This window comes from Aspergillus pseudoviridinutans (genome assembly GCF_018340605.1).
Source record: "Aspergillus pseudoviridinutans IFM 55266 DNA, scaffold_9, whole genome shotgun sequence".
NCBI classification, from domain to species: Eukaryota; Fungi; Ascomycota; class Eurotiomycetes; order Eurotiales; family Aspergillaceae; genus Aspergillus; species Aspergillus pseudoviridinutans.
The window spans coordinates 462612-487362 of NW_025091289.1; the positions used below are offsets into that span (position 1 = coordinate 462612).

At 50.4% G+C, this 24751-nt stretch overlaps 13 protein-coding genes across 13 annotated transcripts; 5 read left to right on the forward strand and 8 right to left on the reverse strand.

Annotated features, from left to right (window-relative positions):
• On the reverse strand, nt 1-2972 carry Asppvi_010981 (putative ubiquitin-protein ligase (Asi3); the record flags this gene model as incomplete). The annotated part of the gene is made up of 2 exons (XM_043306817.1): nt 1-2469; nt 2520-2972. The coding sequence occupies 2 exons, from the start codon at nt 2970-2972 to the stop codon at nt 1-3; spliced, it is 2922 nt and encodes a 973-aa protein (XP_043162752.1).
• Nucleotides 2973-3718: 746 nt separating this feature from the next.
• Nucleotides 3719-5456, reverse strand: Asppvi_010982 (uncharacterized protein; the record flags this gene model as incomplete). The annotated part of the gene is made up of 2 exons (XM_043306818.1): nt 3719-5020; nt 5082-5456. The coding sequence occupies 2 exons, from the start codon at nt 5454-5456 to the stop codon at nt 3719-3721; spliced, it is 1677 nt and encodes a 558-aa protein (XP_043162753.1).
• Nucleotides 5457-6160: 704 nt separating this feature from the next.
• Asppvi_010983 (ribose-5-phosphate isomerase RKI1) lies at nt 6161-7053 on the forward strand (the record flags this gene model as incomplete). Its single annotated transcript, XM_043306819.1, has 2 exons — nt 6161-6539; nt 6614-7053. The coding sequence occupies 2 exons, from the start codon at nt 6161-6163 to the stop codon at nt 7051-7053; spliced, it is 819 nt and encodes a 272-aa protein (XP_043162754.1).
• Nucleotides 7054-7279: 226 nt separating this feature from the next.
• On the reverse strand, nt 7280-8457 carry Asppvi_010984 (WD40 repeat domain-containing protein; the record flags this gene model as incomplete). The annotated part of the gene is made up of 3 exons (XM_043306820.1): nt 7280-8081; nt 8143-8398; nt 8448-8457. The coding sequence occupies 3 exons, from the start codon at nt 8455-8457 to the stop codon at nt 7280-7282; spliced, it is 1068 nt and encodes a 355-aa protein (XP_043162755.1).
• A 207-nt stretch (nt 8458-8664) lies between these two features.
• On the forward strand, nt 8665-9837 carry Asppvi_010985 (GTPase GPN2; the record flags this gene model as incomplete). The annotated part of the gene is made up of 3 exons (XM_043306821.1): nt 8665-8953; nt 9026-9126; nt 9181-9837. 3 exons carry the CDS (start codon nt 8665-8667, stop codon nt 9835-9837), a joined length of 1047 nt encoding a protein of 348 aa, XP_043162756.1.
• Nucleotides 9838-9955: 118 nt separating this feature from the next.
• Asppvi_010986 (Rpp14/Pop5 family protein) lies at nt 9956-10673 on the reverse strand (the record flags this gene model as incomplete). The annotated part of the gene is made up of 2 exons (XM_043306822.1): nt 9956-10359; nt 10424-10673. 2 exons carry the CDS (start codon nt 10671-10673, stop codon nt 9956-9958), a joined length of 654 nt encoding a protein of 217 aa, XP_043162757.1.
• Nucleotides 10674-11512: 839 nt separating this feature from the next.
• Nucleotides 11513-13718, reverse strand: Asppvi_010987 (putative ATP citrate lyase, subunit 1; the record flags this gene model as incomplete). Its single annotated transcript, XM_043306823.1, has 5 exons — nt 11513-11940; nt 11998-13093; nt 13149-13338; nt 13403-13519; nt 13576-13718. The coding sequence occupies 5 exons, from the start codon at nt 13716-13718 to the stop codon at nt 11513-11515; spliced, it is 1974 nt and encodes a 657-aa protein (XP_043162758.1).
• Nucleotides 13719-15999: 2281 nt separating this feature from the next.
• Nucleotides 16000-17521, forward strand: aclA (putative ATP citrate lyase subunit (Acl); the record flags this gene model as incomplete). The annotated part of the gene is made up of 2 exons (XM_043306824.1): nt 16000-16440; nt 16502-17521. 2 exons carry the CDS (start codon nt 16000-16002, stop codon nt 17519-17521), a joined length of 1461 nt encoding a protein of 486 aa, XP_043162759.1.
• A 594-nt stretch (nt 17522-18115) lies between these two features.
• On the reverse strand, nt 18116-18424 carry Asppvi_010989 (uncharacterized protein; the record flags this gene model as incomplete). Its single annotated transcript, XM_043306825.1, has 1 exon — nt 18116-18424. The coding sequence occupies one exon, from the start codon at nt 18422-18424 to the stop codon at nt 18116-18118; it is 309 nt and encodes a 102-aa protein (XP_043162760.1).
• An 830-nt stretch (nt 18425-19254) lies between these two features.
• On the reverse strand, nt 19255-20483 carry Asppvi_010990 (uncharacterized protein; the record flags this gene model as incomplete). Its single annotated transcript, XM_043306826.1, has 3 exons — nt 19255-19862; nt 19921-20336; nt 20407-20483. 3 exons carry the CDS (start codon nt 20481-20483, stop codon nt 19255-19257), a joined length of 1101 nt encoding a protein of 366 aa, XP_043162761.1.
• A 317-nt stretch (nt 20484-20800) lies between these two features.
• On the reverse strand, nt 20801-22026 carry Asppvi_010991 (FAM50/XAP5 family protein; the record flags this gene model as incomplete). Its single annotated transcript, XM_043306827.1, has 3 exons — nt 20801-21115; nt 21166-21727; nt 21785-22026. The coding sequence occupies 3 exons, from the start codon at nt 22024-22026 to the stop codon at nt 20801-20803; spliced, it is 1119 nt and encodes a 372-aa protein (XP_043162762.1).
• Nucleotides 22027-22424: 398 nt separating this feature from the next.
• fip1 (cleavage polyadenylation factor subunit FIP1) lies at nt 22425-23558 on the forward strand (the record flags this gene model as incomplete). The annotated part of the gene is made up of 3 exons (XM_043306828.1): nt 22425-22583; nt 22635-22687; nt 22748-23558. The coding sequence occupies 3 exons, from the start codon at nt 22425-22427 to the stop codon at nt 23556-23558; spliced, it is 1023 nt and encodes a 340-aa protein (XP_043162763.1).
• Nucleotides 23559-24123: 565 nt separating this feature from the next.
• Asppvi_010993 (GroES family chaperonin) lies at nt 24124-24740 on the forward strand (the record flags this gene model as incomplete). The annotated part of the gene is made up of 4 exons (XM_043306829.1): nt 24124-24126; nt 24263-24487; nt 24593-24651; nt 24716-24740. 4 exons carry the CDS (start codon nt 24124-24126, stop codon nt 24738-24740), a joined length of 312 nt encoding a protein of 103 aa, XP_043162764.1.
• Nucleotides 24741-24751: the final 11 nt, after the last annotated feature.

Sequence of the window (24751 nt, forward strand, 5' to 3'; positions counted from 1 at the left end):
TTATGGTACCCATAACCTTACAAACCCTCCAACCTCCTGGCGACAGGTCACGCAGCTGCCGAAATTGTTCATCGCAAGGCTCACTCTGCATTCCTCGCATACGCAAAGGCATCTACAAGGCCATGTTATGATCGAACGTGGGTTGGTCTGGCAGATGACACACGGTGGACCGTCCGGTCCAAGGCCGGAGGCGCCCGATTCCCACGTCTGCGCTTCAGGACCTGCACGATTGGCTTCAGTTCGACGAGCCAGAATGAAGTTCTCGAGCATCTCAGACTCTTCCTCCGGAGTTGGTTTGCGGTTCTCCTTACCCGTCTGCTGGCCAGCAAGCCGTGAGAACCGTGAGGATAGAAGAACCTGCGCTCTCTCGCGCTCCATCTTGTGTTGGAACTGACGTCGCGTCATAATGCGCCCATCTCGCCCAGCAGCCAGATGGGCAGCTAGGATACGTGCCTCATGTCTGCTTTCTTGGTCACGAGGGTCGAGGAGGCGTGCAAAAGAGCCAACATCCATCAGAGACTCGTCAACAGGGCTGCTCTCCCGCGAGACACCTTCTGGGTATGGGTTGCGAGGGGTAGGTGTACGTCGGCCATCAGACTCGTCTTCCCACTCTGATTCGGCACTTGTTGACACAGATATAACGCTGGTGGTATCGCAAAGATCGTCGCTGTCGGCGGGTACATAGTCGGGACTTTGATCCTGGTTACCCCACGAGCCACCGGCTCTCCACCAACCATAGAGCTTCTCATCGAGGCGCTTCTCGTCAGACTCCTCCCAATGCGGTGCAATGGACAGCTCCCTCTTTCGCATTTCCTTCTCTACATCAAACTCATAGTCTCCAGGAAGTTCAAGCTCGCCTTCATCCGTCAGAATCCAGAAATCCAGCGATTCTGCCCGACTGCTACTATTTCTCTCTTGCAGGGCTCTTCTGCGCGACCCGACTAGAACCTTCAGCCATTGTGGTCGCGCACTGACGCCGATTCGGCGTAGTACTCTGTCGAATCCATAGGCGCTCCACTTGAGTATGAGATAGAAAATGCCGCGGAAGAAAGAGAAGCCATGATAGCATCTGGTCGCGCCTCTAAATGCGCCAACACCGCCAGGGTCGGTTTGAGATCGTACAGACCGTGATCCGCCTTTAGGTTTCTCGATCTGCTTCTCCTTCCCGTACCCACTTTCCCATTCTGCCGATGGTTCCGAAATATCGAAGGTTATCGGCTCGACACCTGTAAATGGCACGTCCCGGTCGTAGGCCTTTGAACTGTGCTGGAAAGGGCGTGAACGTCGCGACTTTTCGATCTCTGCCAGTCTATCCTCCTCCAACCATGTCATCCGACGTGCAACAACCGCTTTCCCTTCATTCAAAAAAACTGCTTCACTAGCGGCGGTTAGAGCAGTGTACCCAATCCGGAGTAACGTGGTGTAGAAATCCTCATGCCGGTTGAAGCGGATATTCCGAATCTGGTTCGCTCCTTGCATGTTTTCGTGGGCAAGTGAAAATCGTTCGCGAAGTGAAAGCGGCTGCCCAGCGTCCAGTGGTAATGAGAAAGCCGTAACCACGAGAGCAATAACATAAATAATTGCGCAAATGACAATGCCTAGTAATATCAATAGGTGAGGCACAAAGTCTACAATGCAGACCGTGGGAAACTTCAGTACGCCAGTGTCGCTTCCCGTCGGTGAGCCAGCCAATAGACCCCATACCATAGCAGACATAAAGCAAAGTCCCCAGAAAGTGGTATTAAATAGGCGATACCGGCTTTGTTGACCGAGCACATCCAAAATGTTGGATGTTAGGCTGTTGCAACAAGAGATCAAAGCAATTAAGAGCAACTCAGGAGTAACGTTCATTCGTTCCAAGAGCTGCGCCCTGCTAAGCAGCTGGAGAGCTGAGTGGGCGGACTCGCTGGACGATAACGAGCTGTCCTTGCTGGTGGCGTGCTTGGGAAGCCCAAATAACCCAAGCCCAATGGACTGGCTTATCATCGACTCTGCCTCGGCGAAGGCAAGTGAATGCTCAAAAATAGACATGCCAGCCTCGGTCACGACTGCTCTTCCCTGCAAAGCGCAAGAGAGGGTCTCAACAAAGTGGCTGAGACAGAGCCGCAAGAAAACAGGCCACAAGAAAACGAATGAGCCGTAAGGAACATCCGTTTCGTTGACGGGCCGACCCATCTTCACCGCGCTGCAAGATTGTTGATCGGACTCCCACGATAAAAATGTGGAGCTGAGAGAATAGAGAAACCCGCCTCCACCAGCATGATCAAGCGACAACCGTTTCCCGGGAGTACCGTAACGGATGAGGGGGTAATTGGGAGATGTTTGACACCGTATAGCACGAAGTAAGATGAGGATCTGAGATATGAACAAGACAATGGGAATGATTCGCAGCGCCATGCGTCGGTGAAAGTCTAGGGTGAGATGTCGTCTGGTCGAAGCATAGATCGTGATTCGATTCAAAATTAGGCCCTTTAAGTGTGTCAGGATACCCAGGTCCGTCTCAGGTGCTTATTCCTTACCACTGTAAAACAAGCCAAGGACCACCGACTGGTCAGATATGAAAAGAACCCACTAAATCTCCTCATTGCTTGGAGAAATTCTGCCAAGTAAACACCTGTTTCGGTTTGTGCAGCAGCATCGGCCATCCCCTCTCCTGCTGCTCCAGCCACCGCCTGTGTTGCTGCTACCACCGCATCGGCCTCCGATCCTGTTACAGGGGCATGACCTGAGATCCGTGTCGCCATATCACGCAGCCCCACTAACCTCGAGAGTTGCCGCGGAAGAGTCGAAAACGCAAGGCTCTCCGCCTGACGCAGACCGCGCAATGGGAGAGTGAGGAGCTCGCGAGGCGACGAGAGCAGCGAATATTGGGCGGTGGTAATTGCCGTAGAATTGACAGATGGCATGGCGGATGACGAGGCTGTGGCGGCTGGAGTCGCAAGGACGGTCGCGGTATCTTGAACGAACGACATATTTATTTGTTCGACCTCTGTCAAAAGGCCTCTGACCGAATGAGGAGGCGTCGTAAACCAGAAGAAGCCTCCCACCACTGGCCACTTGGAGACGATGAGATCATCCGTTCGCAACACAGAGACAAAGGGGTTATCTTCAACAAATCATAACAAAGGTCTCTGCTCATATAAGAGTCAGTCAAGGGGAGACGATCTTGAGATACATTGTACCAGCGGAGTGGCTGATGTGAAGTGGTTTGATGGACAGGTAGTGAGGACGATGACCTCGTCCCAGTTGACATGTAGATACCGTGGGATCTCTCCAGGTTATTAGCTTATCATTGCGATTTCCCTCCCCGAAGTCCCGGCCGGGACACTAACCGGATGTAGTAGCACCATCTGTCCAGCACACGTGCCTCGGCCAGTTGTTGTACTTGAGACTTTTTAAGAACATTTGACTGTCACTAAGATTTTGATGATTAGACGTCTTACTTATGTTCAGATCGAAGAATGGGTTTCCATAGTGATTTCCGAACAATCGTGCTCAGCGCTGTGCTAGGATTCTCCTTGAATTAGCGCCTACGATGATATTTACAGAACTATAATACCTCGCCAAAAAGGCGTCCAGACGAAGTACTCATCAGTCTAGCTAAAGATATTAGATAAGGGTAGAGGAAGGGTGATTTGTGTTGAGAATACTCATTCATTCATATCAAATTATTGTCCGTCATGACAGAGGGGCATAAGAGATAAATTGCGGAGCTCTTTCACAACTTGTACATCTCGCTGCGACTCCGTACGCCATCGAAAATGCATGTGTTGTCCAGCGGCACATACTGCCTTGTGATCACTTTCAGTGCTTCCTGCGCCACTAGTCCGCCTGTGAAAGCAGATATGTTATGTAGCTCTCCACCCTGCGTGCGTCTCAACTCCTGCGTAGCTTCCAAAATCTTCTCCTGTGCTCCCTCATCAATAGCAGCAGGATTTCCGGGGGTAAGATTACTGATAACTCGTTGAATATGGGTATTCCACAGAGTCTCGTCATCAAGAGATACAACAGCAATATTGGATTCCTGAATGTCGGTCACGATGTCGTCCAGAATTTGGCAGGCGATGAAAATCGGGACAAGAGTCTCTGAAGAGCTGAGGTTATTTGTGATCGTTTTCAGAGTGTGCGCGTCCCCGTTGATGCGAGGGATATCACGGCCATGGATAACCTTGATATGAGCAGCGTTCTTGCAGAATACCTCGATGTCTTTCTCTGGAATGACGGCCGGCCGCGGTCCCAACTGAGCTTCGAGTCTTCTGACTGTTGCTGTTATTTCTTCCACGTCCCTTTTTGCTTTCGATTTGTAGATGTTTTGAAGAGAGACATAGTCTGCCGATTGCGCTTTCATGTCAGGAAGCGAGCCCGGCAGAGGGAGCACCTTGTGCTTTTGGTAGAATTCGTGAACAGCCGCCGCAATGAGCCAGAATTCAGCAGAGTTCTGTTTGAGATTCGTGCACTGATCCATCTCGAAAATCTCACGGATCGAGCTGCGCAAGCTGAACGGATTCAATGATTTCAATACCGCAGCAACCGCCTCGTCATAGTTCTCTTCACCTCCTTCGGCATTATTCGTCCTGGCACTAGCCCGAACAAACTCTCTGAACTCTGATTTCTCCTTGTAATTTGAAGGCACGTTGCCGTCATGGGCTTGTTTCCACTTTTCGAGATAGTGAAGCAGTAACAGTACGTACGGTACGTGGCCATGTTGGTGGTCGTCCATACTGTCCAGGTTGCTAATGCTGGCGCCAGCTGCTGCCAATTCTGGCCATGGGTTAAGAAGACGAAGATCTTGTGTCGCTTCAGGATCCGGATGTGTCTCTACTATGGGGAATTCTGCTGGAAGCTGAAGGGAAAAGACAGAGTAGAACCCGACAGAGTGCAGATATAGCACTGGGATATTCAGTGCCTTGGCAGCATTGCAAAGAGTATCTAAAGTAGATCGTTTCACAGGACCGGATATCAACACCAGCCTATGCTGCGCAAGAAAGTCTGGCTCCTGTTGCAAGACTTCTGCAATAGACTAGTAATCTATGTTAGCGTTGCCAATTCACAAAGCTAAGTTAGAAGTGGCACTCGTATACCTTTGAACGGAAACTTCCTTCGACGTCTGGGTTCAACTCTCTCAACAAGCGGCAGGTTTCCTCGGCTCTTGATTTTCCCAGACTTTCCTCCTCGAGAAAGAAATTCACTCCCAGGTCAGGCTCTGTAACAACAGCAGGATCTACAATTGTGAAGCCACCAATACCGGGGAGCACAAGGTTCTTGAGGGTTTCGACACCAGCCACGCCCGATACCCCCGTGCCTTGATTTCCCCAGAAACCATCAGAGTTGACTAATAAGACACGAGACTCTTCCAGAGCTTGCTGCCCACTCGCCGCCCACAAACGTAGCTGGCGGTCATACTTCCTCTCTTTCGAAGATGGCCCTACCAGGGCACCAGGGAAAGTGTCGGTCATAATGCGTGGTTGATATAGTTCTTTGATTCAGTCTGAGAATTCAGTTATACTCCAAATCCAAGAAGGAAGAGTGACAGCCGATATAAGGGCAAAATCGACGGGCCCTATTCATTGAAGGTTATAGCAATGCATTTGCTTGTGTTGATGGTTTCAGGCATAGCTGTGATATGATCACATGACCTGGAGCCAGATCGGCCCGTGTGATGTGCTGGCCTGAGAGACCTGAGGCACCAGGGAATATAGGGTATGACGCCATAACCCCGCCGTCAAAATGATTGTTGTACCTGACTAACAGGCGCATTTATCTATTCTGTGGTTCGCTCAATTGAATATCTTATCTCCTATCGAACAATTGCAATTGCCATGTCATGTCGGTGATTCGTCCTCGAGTGCACTCTTCTCTGTAAGTTCATTCGTTGTGGCCGTGTGGCTCGACGGAAAAGTTACTTTGGTTCTAAACTGGACTCCCCCACACCGGGGTTGTTCTCTGGCGATTGTATCGGGCCATTTTGGCTCCAGCTGCGGGCCCTAGAGAACCTTCCTCTCGGGATGCATGAGCTGTCAGCTCTCAATCTAATTTGTCTATGCTCTATAGGACACGGCCCTTGTTCCTTTTCTCCTCGTTCATCTCGTCCCCTCGTCCCCATCTTCTCTATCCTACCTTTTCCCCCATTCATCACCCTCCGACTCGTTTTCAGACCACAATGGCCAGCGTAATCGAGGCCGCAAAGCGCGCCGCCGGCAAGGCCGCCGTCGCCAACCACTACCCCAAAGATGCTAAATTTGTCGGTATCGGCAGCGGATCTACTATTGTATATGTTGTCGAGGCTATCAAAGAATCTGGCATCGATACCTCTATGACAAGATACGTTCCCACCGGCTTCCAGTCGAAACAGCTCATCCTTTCCGCCGGCTTGACAGCAGTCGAGTTTGATTCGCTACCCGAAGGAACCGTACTTGATGTCGCCTTTGACGGCGCGGACGAGGTCGACGATGAGCTCAACTTAATAAAGGGCGGCGGCGCCTGTCTTTTCCAGGAGAAAATTGTGGCTCTCCAGGCCAAGGAGTTCATCTGCGTGGCAGGTTAGCGATGACTCACGCCGTCCTGCGGCGGAAACCGGAATGAAAGACAAAACATCACTAACACTCCCGTCCAGACTCGCGCAAACTCCAGTCTCGTCTCCTCTCCAATTGGAAATACATCCCCATTGAGGTGGCACCTATTGCGGCCCCTCGTGTCCTAACCAAGCTGCGAGAGCTTGGCAGCATTCAGCCCGCCATTCGGCTCAGCGGCACCTCCAAGGGACCCCTGAAGACGGACCAGGACTTCTACATCATTGACGCACCTTTCCCACCATTGCTCACCAAGGCTGACGTTGCCGCTGGCAAAGATGGGAGCGGAAAGGGAGGAATTTGGGAAGTCAATACCCTGGCGCAGGCGATTAAGATGATTGCGGGCGTCCTGGAGGTTGGCATCTTCTCCGGCGTGACTGGACCTCAGGCGCAAGCCCTTGGAGGTATTGGAGGCCAGAAGCCCATCGCTGCTTACTTTGGCATGCCCGACGGCTCAGTATCGGTCAGGAAGGCCATTTCGTAAGCCTTCTTCCCGCATGGTCATCCTGATATTCTCCGCAACGTGGATTGCAACAAAAAGGCGACTTAGATATATATGATACCATAAAACTTCGTGCATGACTTCTTGCCGTCAAATTTCACCGAGGCTGAAGATCAAGAATGGACAGCTTTGCTTTACTGTAATCATTACCAGATTTAATTCCACACGCTAGTCATAAAGTAAAGACGTTCTAATTATCAGTATAGATTTATTTCGCACCCTTTCCTTTCGCCTCAGTCTCACCCAATTCGCGCACATAAATTCGGACAGTTCCCTCTGCAACATCGTCTTTTCCGTCTTCGAAACCAGGGCTAACGGCAATCGCCAAGTACTTTCCATTGCCGCTGAAATCGACAGCAGCAATGCTTGACGGGTATTTCTGATACTGCCTGATCCTTCTCTTCGCAATACCGTCCCAAAGTGCAACGACACCATCACCACCGCCAGACGCGAATGTTCCATGAATTGGATGGAACGCAAGTGTGTTCACGGGATATACGACGTCAACATCATCAGCCGTCTGTCGATGACACTTGAAAGCATATTTCCGTGCTTGAGACTCAGCAGACGGATCGAACCACTCGACTGCGACTCGTCCCTCAATGCTCGAGGACGCGTAGCCGGCGTCATCGGGCATGCACGCGACACAGCGGGTCATGAATTTGAGACTGCTCTCTCGTCGCTGCCACGGCTCGATCTCAACCTTGTTCGGAGGTGTGGCGTCAGACTGGTCTGTGAGAAGCGCCAATGCTTTCAGGTCGTAAATGTGGAGGGAGCGCGAGGCCATAGCAACAACAAGTTTCGTGGAGGTGAGAGACATGGAGAAAGGCTTTGAAGGGAGAGGAATGATTGCGGGAATCGAGTCGGCTTCAGTATTCACACGGTGCACATGTAACGTCGAGTCCCACGACGCAGATATGACAATGTTATGCTCCTTGCTGTAGGCAACACACCGGACCCCAGCGTCGTGGCTGCTAAGCACTGTCTGTGTAGATGATGTGACATCAATCCTGCCATATATTAGATAAAGGAAAAAGGGACAGCCAGTCAAAGCGCCAAGGGAAGACGTACTTTCGGACATCCCAATCTAAACCAGCTGTGTAGATCACATCCTCATTCTCGCCAAAACACGCGTCCAGCACCGGCGCACGATGTTCAAACTTTTGTAAAAGCTTTCCTTCGCCGACATTCCCATTCTCGTCTCGCAGATCGTAAAGATAGACGTTCTTGTCCCATGACGAAACGACAATTCTCGTTGAATTCGGATCCGGCGAGAACTTCAAAGCGGAGATGGCGTCTGTGGGCGGATTTGCGACGGTGAATTGATCTAGATTGCGGTCAGTACTAGCATGTATAGCTGTTCATAAAGAGCTTACTTGATGCCATATTGTGTTTGAATCCTTCTGAGAAGTGACCGTTTCAGTTCCAAACTACATCGATATTGTTGATCGGCCAGCATCATTGAAGCTTTGCGCTCTAGGTCGTTTTCTGCCCGCTTATACCGCCTTGACATATTTCCCTCCCCGCCATCGCCGCATCTTAAACGGTCTAGAATTGCTTTCCTTGCAACATCTTTCTCGCTGGAAGCACAAAATGCCTTTTGCGCAGCTGGTCATAGGGCCCCCGGGCGCGGGGAAGTCAACATACTGCAACGGTATGCATCAGTTCTTGGGAGCTATTGGCCGGAAGTGCTCTATCGTGAATCTGGACCCCGCAAATGATAAGACATCATATCCGTGTGCGCTGGACGTTCGCGACCTCGTCACTCTCGAGGAGATTATGAGTGAGGATCAACTAGGTCCTAATGGCGGTGTCTTGTACGCACTGGAGGAACTGGAGGAGAACTTTGACTGGTTGGAGGAGGGGCTAAAAGACCTCGGAGGTAGGCCCTGACCTATCCTTGAGTTTACTGCTATACGACCTAGAGCACGATAGTTGATACTCTTTTGAATAGAGGATTATGTTCTGTTTGATTGTCCGGGCCAGGTTGAAATCTTCACCCACCATTCGTCGTTGCGGAATATTTTCTTCAAGATACAGAAATTGGGCTATAGAGTCAGTTCATCTTTACCTTAGCACACGCTTTCCTGCTGACATCGAATACTAAAGCTAATCGTGATACATCTCATTGACTCATACAACCTCACATTACCGTCGATGTATATATCCGCTCTCCTTCTCTCCMTCCGCGCCATGCTCCAGATGGATCTCCCTCACATCAACGTCCTTACTAAAATCGATAACCTTTCGAACTACGCCCCGCTACCCTTCAACCTCGATTTCTACACGGAAGTCCAAGACCTTTCATATCTCCTCCCACACCTAGAGGCTGAGTCATCACGATTATCACATGCAAAATTTGGCGCCCTCAATAATGCCATCATCGACCTGGTAGAAGAATTCGGGCTCGTGGCGTTCGAGACACTGGCCGTGGAAGACAAGAAGAGCATGATGAATCTGCTGCGAGTTATTGATAGGGCAAGTGGATATGCATTCGGGCCAGCCGAGGGCGCAAACGACACTATCTGGCAGGTGGCTGTCCGGGAAGGACTAGGGACCATGGATATCCGAGACGTCCAGGAACGGTGGCTCGACGCGAAGGATGAGTACGACGCACAGGAGCGCAGTGAGCTCGAGGCCGAGGCGAAAGCCAGGGAGCAGGCCGCACAGCCGCCGCCGGGAGAGGACGATGAATTCGATGCCGAGCTGGCCAAGTTTAGAGGCTCGATGCCCGACAGCGGCGTAAAACTGATACGAAAGTCATGATTTTATGGTCTATCTATACATGTATTATAGGGTATCTCTAATGAACAAACAATCTGACAACCACAAACTCCTGATGATGCAACGAGAAAAAACACATCGCCCATTTGATCGGACCCGGTCAGTCCTCATCATCCTCACTCTCCATATCCACATCGTCCTCATCCATCACATCTCGTACAGAGGGAGTAGCCAGCCCACTACTAGCCGCAGCCTCCTGGCCCTCCAACCCTCCAATCAACCCTTCCAAAACCTCCATCTCATCCGCCCCCTTCAACCGCGAGATCTCCCTGCGCGCCCGCCGAATCGCCTCCTCCTCCACCTTCTTCATCGTCCCCGACACCTTCACGACACGAAACACACACGGGCGCATCTTCCCCCCAGCCGCAGGAGCGCCCTTCTTCATTCCACCATTATTAAAATCCGGTACTTGCGACATATACGTAAGAGCCGTCCAGACGAGACGGAACGATGCGCGCGGACACCGGATGATAGCCGTCGACGTGGCAGGCGACAAATACTTGACTATCCACTCATGTCAAACCCCGAACAAAAATCAAGGAAACACAAGGAATTGAGAAAAACGCACCACTAACACCACCGGCCCCAACACCACCCAACCGACCAACACCCCAGTCCCCGAAATTCTCCGCGACTTCCTCCCTCACCATCTTCGCGAGTAAGGCTGGCGTCAGCGCATCGGAGGTCGGCGAGTGGATCCGGAGGTGAGCGTCAGCCTGCGACGGCAATTTCGTTTTGCTGGTGGAGGAGGCGGGCCAGGAGGAGGGTTCTGGGTAGAGGATGTCGAGGAGGAGATAGCGATGTTTGACGCGGACCATCTCGTTTTGTCTTTATGGTGTTCTTGGATCTCCAGTTTTCGAGTATGCGTACTTTCTTCTGTTACTGTAACCGGAAGGGAAGCCTTATGCTGAGCTCGAACTTTGGGAAATTCTGAAATCGTATTCGGTATTGCAATTCTTGCGACTGGCTCGCGATATCGATAAACTTTTGATAGCAGGAGCTCGGACCAATTACTGGTGGGGAAGTTTAGATTCCGACTACTAGAGTATCAACATTGTCTGCTATTTTACAGTCCCCAGCGTCTCGATTATAGGAGATATTCTACAATAATTGAATTTATTTTTCTGAATGTATACCTGCTTCACATAACAGAGAGGAGAAACTCATCTCTATGCAATTGCCGAGCAAAGAGTTATCTGTAGAGGCTGGGGCTGCGACTTCAGGAGCCCCTCTGTTTGAAGGTATTATTGCCAACCTGGAAAGAGCAATGGTAATTTCACAAGGGCGTAAGATAATCAAGCATACTGTAGTACGTGAAAAGCAACGCTGGCCAGAAATCTGAGCAGTCCATTTCATCAAAAGTTCTGTATGCCTAGTTGTATGTTCTGTCTCAATTCTTGCGTTGAATTCATTAGCCTATCAGCTAGTCATGCCACATATGCGCAATACACAATGTAATGTCGAAAAATAGTGAAAGTTGAGAAGAATCAGAACCAAATGCAAAATACAGGCCATCATAACTCCAACGTCGACGTGACGGATTTTATGAGTCAAACCGCAAATTCCGCAGAATCATCCAGTGGGCTGCCACTGGTCTGTTCGGCAATGACAAGAGAAAAAAGAAAGAGAGAAAATATTAAGAGAGATAATAGAAAGTTTAAAAGTTAACCTCAACACGACCCTCGGCACCACCCTTCTGCAAAGTGGGGAGCAGGTAGGTGATGTCATCCCAAGGGTGTCTGTAAAGACCAGTGCGCAGTCTCTTCTGGTCGAGGTAGTGAGCAATAAGACCAATGCTGCGGCCAAGGACAAAGAGACCGTTGAGGACTCCCATCTTCATGTAGTCCTCAACTTCCTCGGGCGAGAAAGCACCGCAGTTGCGCATCAGGTCAACGAAGCAGACAGCAACACAACCATCGACGTTCAGGATGAGGTTGTCCTTCTTGGAGGTGGTGACAGTCTCGACAGCGATGGCATAGTCGAGGAGCTTGGTGCTGGGGAAGTGCTTCTTGGCGAACTCCTTGACCAACTCGACACGCAGGTCAGGGTTGTTCCGGGACTTGACTCTGTGGCCAATACCAGGGACTATGCAAAGGTCAGCTTTTGTTCGACAGAGGTTCGCTATCCAGAAAGGTCACTTACTCAGTTTGTTCTCCTTTCTCATGGTGTCAACAAAGTCACGGGGGCTCATGCCCTTGTCGAAGGCCTTGGTAAATTCCTMAGCAGCACCGTCAAGAGCACCACCGAAGCGAGATCCGATTGTCAGGAGACCAGAGACCAGGGCACTGATCAGATCCTTGCCCGCACGGGTAGTAATAATGGTGTTCATGGCACCAGACACGGCCGGACCGTGGTCAGCAGTGAGCATGAGAACCATCTCCAAAAACTTGCTGGCATAGGGAGGCAGACGGCGACGGAACCACAGAAGGGACATGACACCACCAATGCCAATTTCCTCTCTGAAAACGTCGGAAATGGGCATTCCGGCGTACAGGAGCTCCTGGCCACGGTCGTCGGTGATAGTGGAAATGAAGGCAGCGGGCTTACGGATGAGACCCAACTCCTGGGCCCAGGAGTAGTCGATGGGAATCTTGGGAACTTGAGGTTCGGGCTTGGGCTTAATGATACCCTTCTTGACCTGATCCTCGTACACCTGCTTGAGGAGCTGAGGAAGCTCCTCGAATGTGTCGGGAACGTGGATACCGGCCTCCCTCATGGCCTTGTTCTTGTACACGGCGGTCTCAAGCTGGGAGTTAGCCGAGGCACCAGCGTGACCGAACTGAACCTCAGTTTTGAACATGCTGGCGCAGGTACCGATGGCCCAGGCGACGAGAGGCTTGGTAATGGTACCGTTCTTCACTGCTTCAATGACACGGTACTCCTCAACACCACCGACCTCACCGAGCAAGAGGAGGATCTTGCAATCAGGATCGGCCTGGTAACGCAGGAGGTGGTCGATAAAAGTGGTACCGGGGTAGCGGTCACCACCAATGGCGATACCCTCATGCACACCATCGGTGGTCTGCGAGATGATGTTGTTCAATTCGTTGGACATACCACCAGACTTGGAAACGTAGCCGACGGAACCCTTGCGGTAGAGCTTGGAAGCAACAATGTTGTCCATCATACCACCGGTGTTACCAATCTTGAAAGCACCAGGCTTGATACCACCAACGGTAGCAGGACCAATAATGGTGATACCCTTCTCCTTGGCAGTAACCATGATCTCACGAGCACGCTGTTGCCAATGTTAGCCTCTTTACTCTGTGCGGGTAAATGTTAGCGAGACATACTCTTTCTGGAACACCCTCGGCGATGATGGCGATGGACTTAATCTGGGGGTATTGCATCAACTCCATGGTGGAGGTGTAGACGGAACGAGACGAGGCGAAGTTGACAACGGTGTCAACGTCAGGGTGCTTGGCCATGGCATTGCCGACATCCTGGTAGACAGGAAGGAGAGTCTCGCTGGTACCCCAGTACCTACAATTCCAGAGTCAGCAGCTGTTGATGGAAATGCTGTGGCAGATGAAGGGGATCTTCATACATCTTGCTGACGAACTGGCCACCAAAAGTGTAGATGATACCAGCAACCGAAGGTGTGCTACGCTTGCAAATGAAGTCGAAGTCGAGCATGCCTTGCACGGCTCTGGGCTGCATACCGCTGTGATAACCATCAGCCCCGGCCATTGACCCTGTCTGCAGCCGGAAAACACTTACTATACGAAGCATCTCGTCTTGTTGTGGAAGAGGGTGTGAGTGAGAGGAGAGAGCACTCGGCTGGGAGGCTCGAAGCGAGTGATGTTGTCGTTGGCGTTGAGACCGCCATTGGCGGCGCCGTCAAGAGGAGCAGACGAGGGCATGATGGCTGAGTACTCTGTTTCTCCAAGAATTGATCAGCACCAGGGCAGGAAACGGCAGCGGGACGCAAGGCAGGGAGCTCAGAAAAGCACCGATATGACACTTTCGAGCTCGTTCAAGGAACCTTGGAAAGGCGACATACCCGTCAACAGAGCTGTTCGAGATCGGCTTTAAAAGGGACGGAAGGTATTATTAAGTATGTAGATATAAGATGAGGATATAGAAGAAATGAGTCGCTTCGACGGTCAAATGCAACCCGGAAGGAACAAGAGCCACGAAGGATGAGAAGATGCACAAGTGAGGAAGAGGGGGATGAGGAGAATGATGAAGCAGAACCAGAAGATGGGGAGGATTGGGATCCAAGGGGATTATGGGGGGTGGTTTATTCTGAAGATGGAAAAAAGACGGGATCAAGAAAAAAAAGAACCGAACGTCAAAAATAATAATAAGTGATTAAAATAAAATAACTGAATTATCTGACGAGGGGGTTMAACGATATCGGGGAGTTGAGGGGGAGCTTACTTTTCCGGACGATACCGTATCGGTACAATACCGCGACAAGCTGCTCTCGGCGGTTCCTTGATGGGTCGAAGACCAGACCAGTTGGGAACTTGGGAATGTTAATTGCGTTGCTTGCTAGCAATTATTGAGCCTAAAATTAATTGATCAACTTTGAAGAACTGTATCTGCTGATTCTGGAGTGGCAACTAATTCTAGACACCCTCAACAAGATGCGAGGTGATGAATACAGTGCATCATAAGTGCGGATTTCCCAGACGATCACCTCCAGTGTACTTAAGTGATCCGTACATGGAGCCTGGTTGCAAGTTACTACCTATCTATCTCAACACCGAACTTCCTTTACGATCGCCTCGGGTGAATGAATACGTTAGAAACTCCTCCTTTCCAGTCATGGTCATGCGTGGAATATCCCTCGTCTCAGGAGTCAAGCAGAATCGTGTATGCCTAACGAGATGGAGCCGGACTGCGGAGTACTCGGTAGATTCTGTACCTGGATGTCGAACAGGCAAAAGAACGCTGCAGAACAAACCAAAAAGTAACTCCGTAGACTCAAGGTACTCCGTAGTCCGTACCTTAGCTTGGTTGGGGCTAAGAGGTGGATCCTCTTGTACTAATTCGGACCCAGCAAACAGGAGAGCCCCTCCACCCTAAAGCTCCAACCGCCGGACGCTAATGATCTGCTCACCGAAAGATCAGTGTTGTCATCACGGACTATCTATCTACGGTAGGTAGTACTGTGATATTCAGTCTCCTTGATTATAGGTTTGAGAGGGATTGTTTACATGTGCCTTTCAGTTAGATCTACAAGGTAAATAGGTGTACTATATGTGTACTCCATGTATGAATGGATACTGTCAACGATCTGATAGGCAATTGACGACATCAAGACAGTCTCGGGACTCACTCCGGGTTTCGCGCAATTCGCAGACGGTCTATGAACTTGAAATATTCAGTAGCTGTACATAATCCAACAAAAAAAGGACACGAAGCGCAAATGACCCCGAGAGTTGCCGTCCGGTGTCCGATCCCTCCTTTTGCTGGAATTCAGTATTGAGGCTACAGCGTAGGGTGTGTCCTGCCTCTAAATACCCTTACCGAGTATCCCCAACGGAAGCTCTAAACTCCCTTGGAGATGGTGGGAGCTAAATTTGATCGGTCCGCGGATGACACCTGGAACTTCTTTTTGCCTGTTAGCGTCCCTTTTAGTGCCAGAGACAGCAGGACCCACCCTCCTTCTTCCCCACTAAATCTCAACATTTGGGGCGTCTAAGCCTGCTATGCTGTATCGTACTCTGTATCTCTGAGTCTGGTCCCCCTCCAAATCTGGTCATTTCCGAGTTCGGCCTCAATACCGTACCTGACTCTCTGTAATTTTGAATCAGCTTCCCCCCAAAAAAATTGCCTGTGTTTTCCCCCTCCCAAAGTCCTTTCGGACATTTACTTGATAGTTCGATTATTTTATTTGGAGGACTCAAAGTCAATCGTCCGCGGTCACTGAATCCCCTCCTCTTTCTCCTCCTCTCTTCTTCAATCCATCCACCTTCATCTTCTCCCACCTTCTCTCCCACTTTAACAAATCACTTCCTGCAGGTTGAATTGCTTGCCGACCTCAGCAACCAAAGTACCATCCTATCCCTCTTCTCTATCTCTCTGTTATATCCTTCTCTTGATCCGGGCTCTCTTCCCTTTCTCTACATACAACCTCTAAGTCGTCAGGACCTTCTTCTCTTTTGCTCTCTGCGATCCTCCATTTCTATCGTCATGTCCGCCAAGTCGATTCTCGAAGCTGATGGCAAGGCCATCCTCAACTACCACCTCACCCGGGCTCCTGTCATCAAGCCGACTCCTCTCCCTCCTTCCGCCACCCACAACCCTCCTCCCAGACTTGCCTCCATCTACTTCCCCGAAGACGCCGCTGTGAAGGATGTCTTGGACCAGACGGAGGTTGTCTACCCTTGGCTGCTGACTCCCGGCGCCAAGTTCGTCGCTAAGCCAGATCAATTGATCAAGAGACGGGGTAAGAGCGGTTTGCTCGCTCTGAACAAGACTTGGCCCGAGGCCAGGGAGTGGATTGAGGCTCGTGCTGGCAAGGAGGTCAAGGTTGAGACTGTCACCGGTGTTCTTCGCCAGTTCCTTGTTGAGCCTTTCGTTCCCCACCCTCAGGAGACTGAGTACTACATCAACATCAACTCCGTGCGAGAGGTAAGCGCCTCTGCCGTTTCTCAAATTTCCGACGATCTCGAAGACTAATGAACCTTTTCAGGGTGACTGGATTCTCTTCACCCACGAGGGTGGTGTGGACGTCGGTGATGTTGATGCCAAGGCCGAGAAGCTTCTTATCCCCGTGAACCTGAACAACTACCCCTCCAACGAGGAGATTGCTGCTACTCTCTTGAGCAAGGTGCCCAAGGGCGTCCACAATGTCCTGGTCGACTTCATCTCCCGTCTCTACGCCGTCTATGTTGACTGCCAGTTCACCTATCTTGAGATCAACCCTCTCGTTGTCATTCCCAACGCTGAGGGTACCTCCGCGGAGGTGCACTTCCTTGACCTTGCCGCTAAGCTTGACCAGACTGCTGAGTTTGAGTGCGGTACCAAGTGGGCTATTGCCCGCAGCCCTCAGAACCTTGGCCTGGCCACCGTTCCCCAGGCTGACGGAAAGGTCAACGTTGATGCTGGCCCGCCAATGGAGTTCCCCGCTCCCTTCGGCCGTGAGCTGAGCAAGGAGGAGAAGTTCATCTCCGACATGGATGCCAAGACCGGTGCTTCTCTCAAGCTTACTGTGCTCAATGCCAATGGTCGTATCTGGACTCTGGTCGCTGGTGGTGGTGCCTCAGTCGTGTACGCCGATGCCATTGCCTCCGCTGGTTTCGTCAGCGAGCTCGCCAACTACGGTGAGTATTCCGGTGCTCCCACCGAGACTCAGACCTACAACTACGCCAAGACCGTTCTGGACTTGATGCTGCGCGCACCTATGCACCCTGACGGCAAGGTTCTCTTTATCGGTGGTGGTATTGCCAACTTCACCAACGTCGCTTCGACGTTCAAGGGTGTCATCCGTGCGATCCGCGAGGTCGCTCCTGTTCTCAACGAGCACAACGTCCAAATCTGGGTTCGTCGTGCTGGTCCCAACTACCAGGAAGGTCTCAAGAACATCAAGGCCGTTGGTGAGGAGTTGGGTCTTAAAATGCACGTGTACGGTCCTGATATGCACGTCAGTGGTATTGTCCCTCTTGCTCTGCTGGGCAAGAAGACCGATATCAAGGAGTTCGGTTCTGCTTAAAAAATGGGAAAGAAATTTTCTTTGCTTTAATCATTAATTTCTCCGGCTTCTTTTTTACTTACACCTTTTCGTTTTCCTTTTTCTGTTCTGAACGCATGGCATGATACGGAACTTTTTTTTTTTCCCTTACTTATCTAGCGAGGATTGGACATACAAACAGTATGACAGATGACACTACACTGACAGGTTGAAGAAGAGAAGGGGATATCCATTTGTGCTGGAGTCAGCTGTTTCTCTTAGACTATATTCTTGGTTGATTGCGAGGCATGGGTCTCTGCAGTGAGAGTCGATTTAATCCAATGATAACGATCATCAATGATACATCTGCTGTAAATTAGATCTCTTTAATCCAACCTTAGAATGGAAGAGAAGTAGTGGTAAGTAAACGGCACTCGTCACCCGCAGGAGTATGGACTGGATATGAAATCATCACGTGACAGCATCGCCATACATACAAACAGTAACAGTACCAACAGTTACACCTTACAAGTTCAAACACAAGACAAGGGGACAAGATAAGCTTAAACAAGGCACTAGAGAGATCTGAAAACTAAATTAGAGTCATTCTCCACAGGAGCTCCCCCTGCTCTGCATTTAGATCGGGGGCCGTGTGGGAATTGGGAAATCCTTTTCCATCTGGACGAGCTCAGCTTCCCGCTTCCGCACGCCCGAGGTGGAGGAGTCAGTGACGTCTGGGTCGCTTTCGTCGGAGTGGCCACGGGACGGGCCTTTGCAGTGAAGATCTAGCGTGATGCGATGGGATCCAAGGATGATGAGATCTTCCGCTTTACTGTTTTGCAATTGGAGGTGCTGTAGTTGTTTGGCTCTGGTATATCCATGGTGCGGAAGTCGGAGTATATAGGACTTGTAGGCTTGTTTACCACGGAAACTCGGAGTTGGCATGGACTATTGTCGTAGGAGGAATGATGCTCAGGGCTTCATGTATAAGGATTGTTTTGATCTACTGAGCTGCGTATATGAAGCCATCATGAATTCCAGGATGAACCTACATGGTTCTCAAGGTACTGTTGGATCGAAATGGTGGTGATTGCAGAGCGGGAACTATCCATAGCCAAGTTCGTCGGGCGAAAGGAAGATAAACCCATGAACGTCCTAGCGTGGATTCGCTGACGAAAGATTTAGCTAACATTAACAGAGCAATCCCAGTTGCTCAGGCTGAGACAATAAGCTAATGCTCGATCCCTATGAGACATCGATTGTCTTGATGCCTGGCAGCCTGTCTGAAACATGCACTGAAATTAGGGTTCTATCTGGAAAGCTAGGAGATATATAACCCTATCGAAAGAATAGAGGTACCGTTCTTGGCGTGGACATATACAACGAAGCCCGATTCTTGAGTTCACCCTGAAACGTAGCCGGTGGTGAAAACAAAGCAATTGATGTGCGAGGAATATATATATATATACTCAAATTTCTCTCACCCTTAGTTGATATCTATCTACCAAAGGCAGCAACCGACAAATTATACATATGTCTTGCTATATATGTGATCAACAACCGCGTCGAAAGAAGCGACTTACCCGTCAAAGGAAGGAATGCACAGATTGATATGCGGACGGGTGAACCTGGATTGTCAGGACAAGGTTATATAATGGTGTTCTGAAATAGAGAAGACCTCGAAACAAAAGGGCCATTTCCCCCTCCACTTGCCGTACCAGGAACAGGTCTCTGGAAACCCACACTATCTCGATTGAGCGAGGTGTTGCCACTGTTCAAGTACCGACCTGGCATATTGGTGTCATGAAATCGCTCGAACATGACGTTGTCCTGCGGTAAGCTTGGCATTCCAGTCGAGGGACGTATAGGGCCTGGGAGACGAGTTCGTTGTTGTGGAGTTGCATTGGGGATACTTCCTTTGAACGTATCAGAATATCTTGCTCACCGGAAATAGATGGAGGGGGCATACGGTTTCTCAAGTTCACTGGCACTGTGGGCGGTGGCATCGCAGCGGCATTAACCTTTTGCTTTGCGCCTTTTGAGCTCCCAGTTCCGCTCCGCTGATGCCGGTGTAGCTGTTCCACCCCTTCCAGGTTGACAGGGTGCGGATTGCCCTGACGAGATGCCGGAGTTTGTGGTAGCCCCGATACACCCATCGGTCTGCTCAAGCCTGATACTGAGAGCTCGTTTCCCGAGTTACCCAGCGAATTCAAAGTTTGTGAGACAGTGTCCGATGCAGCGGTCTTCATTTGCGACCTCATAGCACGAGACTTGAGTAGGTTGTACAGATTGGTGATCTGAGCAAATTTCTTGCACTTTTCTCGGTAGAGATCGACAAGCTCCTGGTTCTTTCTGCGAAGCTGCTCCTCTGTCGTTTGCTTGTCTATATTTTGAGTTAAAAGTTCAAGTCCCCCCTCGAGGATCTGCTGATAATGACGAACCGTTCAATTTAGCCTGAAGAGCTGATATCTCCGTATTTGCATTATGAATCACCCTGTCCATGTGTGTATTCAGCGTTGAGTATTTCTCCGTAAGCGACTTTCCAAGATACTCCTGGTAGAATCTGTCTTCCGTCAGGAAATTGACGCAGAAATTAAAGGGAAAGCTCAGCAATACGCACATCTCCTGCGTGGTCTGATAAGCCCAGAATACTAATGCCCGACTAGCGCATTCCATAATTGTGTTCGGATCTAGTCCACTCAGTACGCTGGTTTTGTAGTCTTCAGAGGGATTGAGAACGGTCGATGCGGCATCGTCCGGATTCACGAGGACGGTTTGGCAAGCTGGACAGCGACGCTCGCCGTGGGTGGGACGCGAGAGACCGAGAGTATCTGCGCAGGGAAGACAAAATATATGCCTGAGCAGGTCAATCTCCATCGCCACTAATCAAAACGACTGAAGAAAGGGCAGTAGAACGGATGACTTACGAACAGGTGGTGACGACTGCTTGCTCCTTCAACTGGGTGCGACATTTTAGAGCATTGCATCGAAGGTAGAAGTCCATGATTGAATTCCTTTGTTTCAAGAACCTCAAGAATAGTCGAAGAGTCGAAGCTTGTAGTTGATGGACGCAAAGGGCGCAGGAAGTTTGGCGACAGTTCAGAATACTTGTACCACTGCAGAGTGCAGCAGATTGTCAACCACAAGATACTTGCAACAATACCTATCATTATTCACTTAGAAGAACGTGCTTCAGTGGCAGAATAAACCAGATTGGTTGTTCGGGTATCTAAAGAATATACATATGTTTTCCTCTCACTGTTTAATAGCTCTCTTAGCTCACAACGGCTCTCATTTCTATATAGCCAAAAAGTCGCCAGATCAGAAGAAAAACGTGTTTCCTTCAGCATCTCGCCGGGTCGTGCGCATTTTCTCTTCAAACTCTTGCCCCGGCTCGTATTCCCGCCACAAGCTCGCTGGAAAGATGTGCTTGTTTCGTTCATACCACCGTCTATCGACCACTTTCGTCATCGTCGCATCTTTATCGGCACCTTCTAATTGGTCATTATCAGGCCGTGACAGTGGATTATCACTAGAAGCTGCTGGGGGAGGCTCGTTGGAGTAGTCGAACAATAGCCCACCAGCACTTGTGAAGCTGGGCACTCGATTGGCTATAAAATAGTAAAATTCGTAGTGCTAGAGGGTCAATCAGCACATGACAATGAGCAAAAGCAGGTTCCACTTACATGTGGAATGATTATTTCTCCTCTGACCAGCATAAGGTCATCGACACTAATTCTGGCCCATTCCCGGCGATTGTCTTTCCTGCCCTTTGCTGCTCCGCTAGCACCTGCGACGCCTAACTCGGCACCGACTTTGCGACAACGGTCAAGAAACAACCATACGGGGTCTCCTTTCCTAACCTTGACTGCTCCCGCCGGTATATTGGTGCCATCGTAAAAAATGAACGGAATGAGTATCTCGGTATTTTTGACCGCCTCCTGCATAGCCAGAAATTCTCTGCGAAGGGCATCACGCGCCTCTGCTTCTGCCTTTAGTGCAGCCTTCGTTATCGCTTTCGGAGGAGGTGGTGCATTGGGGTTGGGCGTGATGCGCCGTGACGACGGCGCAGAGCTATCATCCGCAGGTGTTCTCGACGCAGACCGGGGGACGCTCGTTTCGCGGGGAGTAGGCACAGGTTCATCACCGGTATCATTCTCTTCGTCGTCACCAAAAGAAAGTTTGCTTTTCATGAGTTGCTTCTTTTTCTTTTTCTTCGGAGGGCCCTCACTACGGGGAGTCGAGTTACTGGGTAATTGCGATCAGTCAGTGAAGAGAAAGGAAGAAGCATGCGCCTCAACTCACCCGTCAGTAACATCGCCGGTTGAAGGAGTAGCACTTCTTGAGTTACCGGATGTAAATCTTCCCAGCGACTTGTCGTGTGCCTCTCGTTCCTTTTGTTCTAGAACCTCTGCGCGACGCTTGCGAAAGTCGGAAAGATGGACTAGACCGACGGTCTGCGACTTGAGAAGATCTTCTGCGGAGGTAGTCTGGCTCGTAAATGAGCGCGGCGTGGAGCTCTGGCTCTGTTGTTCGGAAGGAGGCATGATTTATGTATTATTGATGACTGTGCCACTCAGGGTCGTTTTCAAAAATTCAAGTAATCATCTATCCTGATGTTGTAGAGAGGTACTTGTGATCAAGTAACTGACGGAGGCACAGGGACACGTGACCACGGTTCATCGAGATCGCATAGAGTGGATCGAATTCAGTCAAACACGTAAGAATCCAATGTCGTGGAAGACATATATGATCGAATTGTCATTATCAGAATGCATCTTGCATGTATCAATAACTGAGTAGTGGCTGTCATACAGAACGGATCTGGGTAGCTGAAGAGCAAACATGCCAAACTCGGCGTGCCGTTCGATCTCCGCAGTAAACTGGTCGAGATTTCGTCATTCAACTCTTCTCTCAATCACAGATTTCTCTGTTTCTGTTCGAAATGATGATGGAAGATGACGATGACGATTTCTACGATCCTGCCGATGCAGTACCCGTAAACCAAGCTCAGGATGCTCCTCAAACCCAATCGAACGAAAAGTCTCAAGAATCGAATGAAGGGGAGGAGCAGGAGGAGGAGATAGAGGTGGAAGAGGACGAGGTTTGCTCACAATACGCGGTTCAATCTCTCACATCGACTAATCTCCTGCAGGATGACTTCAATATCATCACAGAAGCTCCTCCAGAGGCGCCGCCTTCGGAAGTGTAAGCTGTCGATTCCTCCACTAACTTAGCTGGATGGCATTTGATCTGACGTTGAGACAGACCACATCCTCGTCATGCCAACCTACGAGCAGAGCCCCAAAGACCTTCATCAGCGGATATATCGACTGTGTCAAAATCCGTCACACCTACAGTAACGCCTAAAATCGAAGCTGCCATTCCGGCGCCTGCCAGCGCAAGACCATCCGTGCCTCAGAAGCCTGGCTCCGCATACCCGCCTGTGCACGCGTCGACGATCGATGTCAATGCGAACCCTGTCCACCCCGCCACAGGTAAGCCGATCCTGTCGACAGATATGGACACGGACTTTCCAACCGAGGACGATAAACCATGGAGACGACCTGGTTCAGATATCTCCGACTATTTCAACTACGGATTTGACGAATTCACCTGGGCAAGCTACGTTCTAAAACAACAAGAGCTACGAAAAGAGGTTGGAGACCAGAAGAAGCAATTGGATGATATGCAGAACTTCTTGACCATGGGTCTTCCACCAATGCCAGGAGCTCCGGGCCCTGCTGCTCCTCCTGGCAGCGCGCCGCCAGCTATGCCCGGTATGCCAGGAATGCCAGACATGTCCCCCGATATGATGCAGGGCATGCTGGCAAGTATGATGTCGCAAGGCATGGATCCGTCGTCTATGGATCCCATGGCTTTCATGCAGCATGCACAGGCGATGATGGGAGGCCAAGGTGGTGCCGGCGCTGGGCAGCAGCAAGGCCAGCCTGGGTTCGGCGGCCAGTCGCAAGGATCAGGATTTGGAGGACAAGGTGGTGGCCAGCCTCATATGGGATTTGGAGGTTACGATCAGAGGGGTGGGTTTGGCGGCCGAGGACGAGGAAGAAGATGGTAGAGCTAAGGGTCCATGTCTCTATTACCGTGTTGTAATGTTCAATTTGCTGGGTCAGTAGCACTCGGAATAATGGGTCGGATCTGGTGGCGTTCATTTGTATACAGTCAGTATTAAGCATACCATTGACCATGATCTTTAAGACCATGAGCTTAAGCTATCCGCAGCTAGAAATTCGGGGAAAAGGAGCTGTCGCAGGCGACTGAGCTGCAGACTGGCATTGGAACATCTACTGTAAAGTCAACATTGCAAACCCAGGCCAGATGAATCAACCGACTTCCTCAAAACATAGCAAATAAGTCCATTTCATCGCATATGATGCTACAGTTATAGCAAAAAGCATTTGACTTGATACCCTCGGCAGTGTTGATGGAAGCTCTCCGGTCTTGGCATTCTGGAAATTTCTCGCGGCCCGGCGAGTCCAGATCTTCTTCCCCCAGACGAGCTGTCCGAACATCTTCTTTTCTTTCGTACTCTCCACGCCTTGCACTTGATACATTTCTTCGTCCCTGCTCAATTAAACTGAAATATCGAGTCTCGCACTCTTCTCCTCACACCTTCATACAAAATGGTACGTGTTTGCACCTGGCCTGGGACCTCAGGGACCACCTTCGTCGTGACAATTGCTACATTAACTATGTCTTGATCCCTTTTGTCTGACTCATTAATTGGTACATGCCGCTAACCTTATCTCTTCTCTCATTCAGTCCGTCCTCCGCAACATCAAGAGCCTCGCTCCCCTCCTGGACCGTGTCCTCGTCCAGCGCATCAAGCCCGAGCCCAAGACTGCCTCCGGTATCTTCCTCCCCGAGAGCAGCGTCAAGGAGCAGAACGAGGCCAAGGTCCTTGCCGTCGGTCCCGGTGCCGTTGACCGCAACGGCCAGAGAATCCCCATGAGCGTTTCCGCTGGTGACAAGGTTCTCATCCCTCAGGTACGTATTAAGTGGTTCTGGATGCTTTATCTCCGCGCGGATCCGATGCACAACAGACATTGGATTTCTCTTTCGATGAAGTGGCTGACAGATCTTGCGATACAGTTCGGTGGTAACCCCATCAAGGTCGGCGAAGAGGAGTACACCCTCTTCCGGGATTCTGAGTACGTTCCCTTGCAGCATAACGATGTCCGCTCCTCGATGAGATTATACTGACCTCTGCGACAGGATCCTTGCCAAGATCAACGAATAAAGGAACGAGCC